Below are 9,322 nucleotides of genomic sequence, written 5' to 3'. Positions count from 1 at the left end.
GTATTCTTTTTGTTGTCATTGATTCACCCCCCTCCCCACCCCCCTCTTAGTTCTTTATAAGTCTATCACATAATTGATCCTATGTGTATGGAAGTCAATTTTTTTGTCTTCTCTTTTGAGGGTTGAAAAGCTCCAAGGCTTGGTGATTTTTTTCACATTCTTGTAGAAATTTTGGAATATTATCAAATACAAGGTGGTTGCTACAACTTAATATTTCATATCTTTAGGTAAAGTATCAAGAGATATCAATAATAATAATTTGATTATTATCCTAAAGAAACTAGGGGCTAGAGACTAGAGGTTCTAAGGACTTTAGACCACTAAGCCTTTATAATACTCTATATAAGATATTCTCTAAGATCATTTCTTTGAAATACAAGGAATCTTGTTGTCCATTATAGTTGATCAATAGAGTGGTTTTGTCCAAGGCATACAAACTTTGGATCCTATAATGATTGTTCATGAAGTGATTAATTTATTTAGATATATAAAAGTAAGAAAGTTGGACCCATTCTTAAGTTGGATATGTGCAAGGTATATGATAGGGTTACATAGTCTTTTCTAAATAAAGTGTCAATTTTTTTTTATTATTTTTTTACACCAGTGGTATCCCCATGACCTAGCCCAATGCCCAACCCACCTTAACTTGAGTTGAGACAAGAAAATTATATATTCTCCTTCTTCTTGATTATCATGATTGAAGTTTCAAGGAGTTCTATGGTACACAAAAGAGTGGTATGTTTAAACTCTTTAAACCTTGTAGTTTGAGGAATAGGTTTCACTAGTCTAAACATGCAAATTAGGAATCAAAACCCATTCACATCAACATACATTGGGGAAACAACCAATAGGACTAATTACAAACTGATGCAGGAGCATCCCCGATCAATGAGCAATCTTGAATCAACCAAAAATATTTCCTTTCAGTTTTGTTCTTGTTTAGTTCTTTGTGCAATTTCAATATTCTTACTGGTGTGTACCAGTAGTTCCTTGTTCTTCATGGTAAATCTTGTTTTTAGTTTCCTGGTGGTTTCATGTGGTTGATTTCATATTTCTAGTTCATTTGGGTTCTTCTTCGGTCAGTTATCACTTTCGGTTGGCTATTTTTGGGTTCCTGAGACAGTTCTTGTGCTTACTAGTTGGTTTTCCTTCGTTACCGATGCGATTCTAGGCTTGTGGATTCATCTTGGGTCTTGTCCAATGTTCTTTGGCATTTGGTCGACCTTCCCGCTGAACCGTATCACTTGGTTGTTATTTTCTAGAAATATTTCTTCTTAGGGCCAACCTAATTACATGTTTCATTTTCCTGCATTGGTGAATGCAATCCTTTGAGGCTGACCTAGATATGTTCCGGTGGGTATAAATATGATGTTATGTAATAATTTGTAGGGACAGAGGAAATAGAATGAAGAATAAGGTTTGAGATTCACATGTTGTGATCCGGTTGATTCTTAGAGTCCTGGTTGGATTGTATCTGGCTCGAAGCCTGCATGTAACTGGTTAACTACCAAATGTTCTTTGATGATAATATGAAGATTGTCGGATGATTGCTGGAAGTTATAAGGCTGTAATTTGATCTTTTTATGTGAATTTGTTATGTTTTATTACTGCTTTTGTTGTGTCTATCTACATAAGTCGGTTGACTCTTTTGAGGGTTTTTACCGGTTATGGTTGCATCACGAACCCTTGGAAGAGTTGGGAAGGTAAATTGGTTGCTTCCTTATTGACATGCAAATAAAATTGGATAAGATAGAATGATGAGATGTAAGAAATAGGGCTAATGATACAAAATTGTAAGTCATCATCAATAATAAGCTACAAAACATATATGTAGACCTTGAGTAGAAATTTGGAAACATGGATCAAATTTGTGTCTATAATTTGAGCTTGAAAGTGTTTGAATATGTAAATAGACATCATTGTCCTTAGGGTGTCTGATGTAGATACTAGAAACATATTCAGGATCAGCATTTCGCTCTAAGTAATAATTCTCTAAAATTTCTTCGAAAAAGTGTCGAACACTAAAAGCAATGGTCAATGTCCAAGGTTATTTACTTCTTCAAAATTTGGCTCTCTTTGTCTCAATCTACACTTTTTGAACCTATACTTTACTAAACCAAAAACCTACACACACAAAAGAGTAAGAATGGTGTTGGGTTGATAAGGGTTTGCCTAGGTTATACCCCAGGTTTGGAATTAACCCTATAATGAAGAATGGATATAAAAGAGAGCTTACCCTTGTAGGGAAGATGCTATATCTAGAATAGAATGTTGAAATGAAATTTTATACCTTCATTCATGAATCTCCCTTACCTTGAAGTCTTCATGAAAGGTTGATGTTGCTAGGTAGGTACTCGTGAATGTCTTCACATAAACTTGAAAATGAATGCCAGCTTGGATGTTTGAAAATTTGACTACTTGACTTCTCCTTCACTGAAATGCTTGATATCTTGATCAATTGAAATGTTTGATGTGGATTGATTTCCTTGATGAGACATGATTGAGAGATCTTTCAAATGAGGGGACAAGACTTTGTTTATACAAAACCTCATGAAATGTGTTGAAAATTATGAAGAATGCCAACATCAAATATATTTTGTTAATCAACTTTTCCCAACTGTTAGAGGGTTCAAATTTGGTCCCTTTCACTTGTATTGGGATGCCTAACTACCTAGTCTAGGAGGAAAAGGGTGCTAGATTCCCTAGTCTAGTCCTTTTGGACTAAGCCAAAGTTAGGAAGAAAGCACAGAAAGTAGAGACCACAAATCTAGTATAATAAAGGAAACGAAGGAAAATGCCAAGTTGAAACCCGAATGAGCATGAAATAGTGTGAGGATACAATTTATGATACATTTAGCCCCCACTTTAGCGGGATTATAACCTTATGCTCATAATCCTAGTAAAGAACAAGATAGCATCAAAATATTTTCACCAATACGTTAAAAAGACAAGAAACACCAAACCCCCAAGGACATAAGATCTCACCAGTCTAAAACATAAAGATAAAAGGAGCAACAATGATCAAATACATGGAGCGTGCAAGAATGAAGAAGAGATATGGATCCTAGGTTAAGTAAGGAACTAAGCCATATGAGAAGAGAGAGAGAAAAGCAGATGCATGACTCCTTAGTCTAGTAAAGAATTTCTTACTATGAATAATGTTAGCACAAATAGAGATATTATAGAGAAGGGAATTTGCTACCTCAAGGATGATGGATCCTTGAGAACAAACTATCCCTCTGATACCTCCTTGACCTGGTGCTAAGATAAGCCAAAGGATAACATAATTATGTTAGGATGTCAGATACCTAGGAGGTGTCTCTAGACGGATCCGTTGAGCATTTGTCCTTGGGATGAGCGCACAGAGTTGGGACACCAGCGTGGTGCATTGTCGTCCTATACGGATGAAGCATAGAGTTCGCACAAAAAGCTCTAGATGCACTGGCATAATGTATTAACTGATAAAAAGGTATTAAAACAAAGCGATAACACAAAACATGAGACTAAACCAAGAGATAAAAAGAAATGAGATAATGTTACACGTGGTCCATGCTAGCCTCTCACAAGTTAATCTCCTCTTCACGGTGGTGTTCCTACACACATGCAAGAAAGGAAAATGTTGGGGGTTGTGTTTTGGAGCCTGCCTAAGTCAGACCCCCATTTTGGTGTTTCCACCTCCACGGACAACCCAAGAAGCCACGGGAATAATAAAGCAATAAATATAATTGAAAATATGCAACAAGAGAATGGTAAAAGATATTGGAAATGCTAGCGTAGTCCTTGAAATGTTGCAACAATGGTAATGCTTGTAAAATGTTGTCCAAAGATAACTTCCAAGAGCTTCAACCTACAAAAGATCATCAACTTGCTAAGGGAATCCCTCCAAATTCCTTTGAAAATGATAGATAAAGGTCTTGGAAGGAAATTGGATGTTGGTGGGCGCATACAGAGGTGTTATGATTCCTTCTAGGCATAGGCATAACGCTCAAACAATCACCTGCAGACTATCAGATTCATGAGATGCTAGCGCATCACATGAACGTCTCCACGCCACGCCACATCGATCCTGTGTCCTCGAAGATGACAAGTTGGCAGCATTGGTGGTACTTTATCCAGAGCTAACAAAGATAGTTTAAGTGGACAAAAGGATAGGATGGCAAAGCCCTACCTCCAATGACATGGAGGAAGGCGCCATTTGTTACATTAATCACAAGGGATAAGATTTTTGACATTACATTTTATCCCCACTTTAGCAAGCATGCCCTTGCCGAGGGATGCGAAGCTAAAGTAGAGGAAGATATAGAGAAAGAAAAGTCACAACAAGGAGGCAATTTTTTGTTGATCAGATGAGGTTTCCCCCAGTGATATGATGCTAAAATTTGGAATAGATATTGGTACTTGGTACATCACAAACATGCTAGTTGTAGACTATCCTAATGGATGGTAAGGTAAAGGAAAGCATAAGATAATGTAACAGAAACAAACCTCACCTTGGAGGAAAACCCCTGGTTATGGAAAGATATGAGATAAGCGATCATCATTGGTATAAGATACGTCGGTATGGGTAGCAAGATGTGTTATGATAGATGACCATACGATAGGGCGTGATATGTCAATATGGATAACCATACAATAGGGCGAGATGATTGCCAACATTGATAGAGAAATGTGATAGGGAAGATAAATTTGGTAAGTACTAGATTGACCCCTACAAAGGCAAACAAGAGAGAAAAATCAAGAATGGTTTGGCCCTCATGTAGGCGATCTTTGCAACAAATCCAGTGGTTTTTCCCCCACCTCGGCGATCTTCGAAAAGAAAAAGATCAAGTGGTTTTGCCCCCACCTAGGCAAGCATGAAAAAGCAACTAACAAATAGAGCTATGGTGGCCCCCCCTTAGAATGATATGCATGGAAGGCATGTCATTCTAAGGAGAAAACCAGTTGTGGAACGTCAACATAGAGAGATGTTCCCATGGAATGCTACCTAGAGAAAGTGGCACATAGATATCCACAAAATCAAAAGATGCAATGCAAGAGCACAGGGGGATCCAATAGTCTGGCATCAGAACCCATAACAGTGTCAAAAGGATATATAGTATCACTGGGAGATGTGTGTATCGTCATACCACCAAATTTCTTGGGTGTGAAGAAGAGCACATGAAGACAAAGATAAAATAAAAATTTGGGTCAATATGGAAGAAGGCAAAGAATGCCCCCAACACTTTTTATCGTTCCTGAATGGAGAAAAGAAAGAAACGACAAATAGAAGAAGAAGAAGGTAGACAAATAGAGGAATGTGTATGACAGAAAATCCCCTGTATCTAAGCACATATGGAATAACTTGGGTCCTTCAGGGGAGCACAATGGATAAATACAGACAACCTCTCATATCCAAGTACCTATAGAGTAACTTGGGTCCCATGGAAGGAAACAAATAGATAAATCAAGCATAGGGGAACACAATCAAGCATACATGCAAACAGATGTAGAGAAAAGATAAAATCCTAACGATACGCTCTTAGGAGGGGATCATACTGTAGGAGATCATCATCCTCGAGGAGATCCTCATCCTCCCAATCACGATTATAGGGAGAAGAGGGTCAAGCCCGAAGAGGGACTATCGAAAGGGTCGCACCAGGTGCCTCACCAGGGACCAGAGAAAGAGACAAAGCATCATCGATGTCTTTGTCTACAGGCTCAGAGGAGGCAAGGGTCAATGATCTCATGAAGATCATAGACAAGGTTGGGATGTCCTCCAAGGAGTCGAACATGCAAGCTTTAGTGAGGGAAGAAGGTGACTCACTTGGAGAGGATGAAACAAGAACAGGACTATCGACCTCTGGAAGAGGGGTAGTAACAAATTTAGGAGAAGGCAGGACCTTCTCGATCACGAACATAGAGATAGGGAAAACAGTTGGCACTAGGATAGGCAGAGGAAGGAGTGAGGAACATACCTGCAAAGACTTGCATCATCAAAACTCTAGCACAGGGCCTTATTCAAACTTGTGCTTACATGGGATAGGAGTGTCAGGCCTCCTATCAACCATAGCAGGCTGAAGGATACAAGGAAAAATCTGATGTTGGAATGTTGGCAAAAAAGGTGGGGTAGACAAAGTTGCATTGGGCACCACCTGCATGTGCAACATATTAAGTGGTCGGGATAAGGGAGGCATGTCAAGTAAATAAATGATAAGAGGAGGCTCCATGGAAGGAGCGATGAAGACATGCACCCGCTTAGGGGGAGGCTGGTTAGAAACACCTAAAGTGGCAAGGAATGAGACTGAAACAAACGCAAAAAATGGGAGTAACCAAAGGGATAAGCTTCAAAGCAACAGTGCTGGGTGTCGAGGCCACACCAATAGATTGCAAGGCAGCATCACATTGTCGAGCTCAGGCTCGTCAAAAATGTTTACACTCACGCACATCCTAGTTCCGATGGAGGTGAGGACTACCAATCCAAGTCAAAGAGGATTCAAGAGAATCATGCTCCATAGGAGATGCCTCCAAAATTGTGTCAAGGATGGGGGAAGTTCTAGTCAATGAAACGGAAGGTCTATCCTGGAGAGGCACCACATGCACAGAAATAGATGCCTGACCTCATTTCGCTCAAGGAGCAGTTGGAGGAACAGAGGGTGCCAATGTGGGTTGTGAGGAAGGTGCAAGCAGAGATGAAGAAACATGAGAAGAGTGCTTCATGTTCTCATAAGGAGAGGGCCGAGGAATATCAGCCATGGTCAGGAGCTCAAAGGGATGGAGGGTCATGGATTTTGACAACATGGGTTCGTGCGGAGCACATTCCATAACACATCTATTTTCAAGAGCATGGTGGTGTCTACAGGTTCATTTATGATGTAATAATGGGTTGGATCTATGATTTCCCTTGATGTAATTGAATGCCTATTTGTATGGTCAATAATCTCTTAGGTGAGCATATAAACCTAGAAGTCTATTAGGCCATGAAGGCTTGGAATTTGGATTTTCAATGTTAGTATGTCTAGGATGTTTGCTTAGGTGTTTGGAGTCTAAATAATTACCTTGGATGTGTTTCCATAAGGTCTAGGTGGTTAATAACCGATGTTATCCTAAGTTGCAAAATGTTGCATTTGTTGTCAAGCAACTTTTCAAAGTTGTCGGTAGGATGCCAACTACTTCTCCAATGGTCCTAAATATTCAAAAGTTGGTTATGGATGTTGGAAAAGGTTTATATATGTTAGGACAACTGTAGGAAGAGGGGGGGAGTCAAAAGTTTTGTAAAGTTTGGTGGAGAAAGTGAATAGAACAAGTTTGATTCCGGAAATTGACTTTGGGATTTTTTTTAACATATCTTCTCATAAGCTTTTAAATTCATTCTAATATGTCTTTTGTGTGCAACCTGTTATTATTTAATTTTCCTCCATGAGATGACATGTTTTGGAGGCATTTGTCAAATGGATCTTTTTCTATGCAAATTCTTTCACGGCTTGTCCGGTGTACTTCAGTGGGTGTCCATACCATGAGCATGAAATAATGTTTCTCTCAAGCATCCTTTTGAATAATTCATGATGCCATGTGTATGTTTGTCATGCTACACACATGTCAACCAATGCCTCTCCTTTACTTTGTATTCTTGGGTGACAATGTTGATTGCTAGGACATAGTTAAAACTAACATCTTTCATAGGCAATTTAAGGAGTATTGGCAATGTTTCACTCTTTGTTCTCCCTCTTCATCGACGTTATGGTATGTGTGAGAATCTTTACTTTGGCAACCTAGGAAGAGTTACCAACTTGTTGACAAAACCAATATGCCACCTTGAAACCTTTTCTTCACCTTGTCTATACTTACATTCTTTCCTTGTGCTATTACAAAACTCCAGTTTTAACAAAGGCAAAGGGATGCTAGCAGAGGTTACAGAATTTGTCTTTACACCCGCCAATTGCATCGACTTGAAAATTTCTAAAGACTTTCTTTTAACAGACCGATTTGTGCATATCCTACAATCTTTGGTTGTCATGAGACCACATTTCTTTGATGTTTTTCCTTTGAAGATGCTTTAGTGCATGACCATACATTGCTATGAAGACGTGAAGAGCACTACGAAATGATTGGGAAATGCGACATTACCTCTGCAAATTGCATTTGTTTGAAAGTTTTGAAATCTTTTTCAACATCTCCATTTTGCGCAGTCTAGAACTCAAACAGCTCATTCATTTTTTTATGTTCTTCCACACTTTGCATTCATATCGGCCAAGGTAATAGCAACTAAGTCATTCAATGATGGATGTTCACAGCCTACTCCAAACCTTAGCACTGGCATAGAGGAATGCTGGCAGAAGTTGTTGAATTTGGGCTTTACACCTGAAAATTGCATATGCTTGAATATCTCCAAAGCTTTATCAACAAACCCATTTTGTGCATATCCAACGACAATTGCAGTCCATGAAACCACATCTTGTTGAGGTATACCGTCAAACAATTCATGTGCCTTCTGTAGATTTCCACATTTTGCATACATGTCTATCAAGGCTGTCACAACTATAACATCTGAAGAAAATCCGTCTTCAAACACTTTTCGATGGATTTTCATACCCTCATCCAAGGCTCCCATTTTGGCACACGCAGGGAGGATGCTGGAAAAGGTTGCTGAGCTGAGCTCTACATCTACCAACTGCATTTTCTTAAAAATCTCTAAAGAGTTTTCCACAAGGCTATTTTGTTCATATGCAACAATCATAGCAGTCCATGAGACAACACTTCGTTGAGTCATTTTGTCAAACAACTCGTATGCCTTGTGTATGCTTCCACATTTTACATTCATGTTCAACACGACATTTGCAGTTGCTTGAAAGTTTCTAAAGAATTTTCGCCAAGTTTATTTTGTGCATGTCTTGCAGTCATCACATTTCATGAGATCCCATCGATTTGAGGCATTTTGATGGGTGAACGTAACCTGTTCAAAAGCTTCCATTTTACGCAGGCAGAGAGGATGGAGACAAAGATTGTAGAGCTCGGCTTTGCAATTGTCACTTTAAATTTTCTTGATGGTTACCAAGTTGGTTTTACTGAGTGCATGTAGTTTCAAAGCAATATAAGAATCAGTTATGATAACTAACTCTTCCTTGAAAAATGCATATGTGCTTTCAGAAGCTTGCACAACTTTTCGCTTAAGAATGCATCAGCTCTTTGGCAACTTGATAAAATTGTCAATAAATGAGTTAGAATAACTAACTTTGAGAGTGCATCGGTGTTTTTCTATACTTTGCAAAGTTGGAAATCTTACAAATATTACTTCATTTATCGTCCACATCTTTAGTCAATTAGTGACTTTTGAAAGTGCTACAAC

The 9,322-nt window shown here is 38.8% G+C and overlaps 1 protein-coding gene across 1 annotated transcript; it reads right to left on the bottom strand.

The window, feature by feature from the left end:
* Positions 1 to 8,194: 8,194 nt before the first annotated feature.
* On the bottom strand, positions 8,195 to 8,797 carry LOC131064705 (pentatricopeptide repeat-containing protein At2g42920, chloroplastic-like). Its single transcript, XM_057998945.2, has one exon. It carries the CDS (start codon positions 8,795 to 8,797, stop codon positions 8,195 to 8,197), a length of 603 nt encoding a protein of 200 aa, XP_057854928.2.
* Positions 8,798 to 9,322: the final 525 nt, after the last annotated feature.

Source organism: Cryptomeria japonica, chromosome 8, assembly GCF_030272615.1.
Source record: "Cryptomeria japonica chromosome 8, Sugi_1.0, whole genome shotgun sequence".
In the NCBI taxonomy this organism is placed as follows: domain Eukaryota; kingdom Viridiplantae; phylum Streptophyta; class Pinopsida; order Cupressales; family Cupressaceae; genus Cryptomeria; species Cryptomeria japonica.
Note: the sequence above shows the minus strand (reverse complement) of the source record. Positions and strands in the feature narration are given on the sequence as shown.

What these genes read in the sequence shown, in the direction of transcription:
- LOC131064705 (XM_057998945.2), bottom strand. Translation starts at nt 8,797, where the DNA reads ATGAATGTAAAATGTGGAAGCATACACAAGGCATACGAGTTGTTTGAC.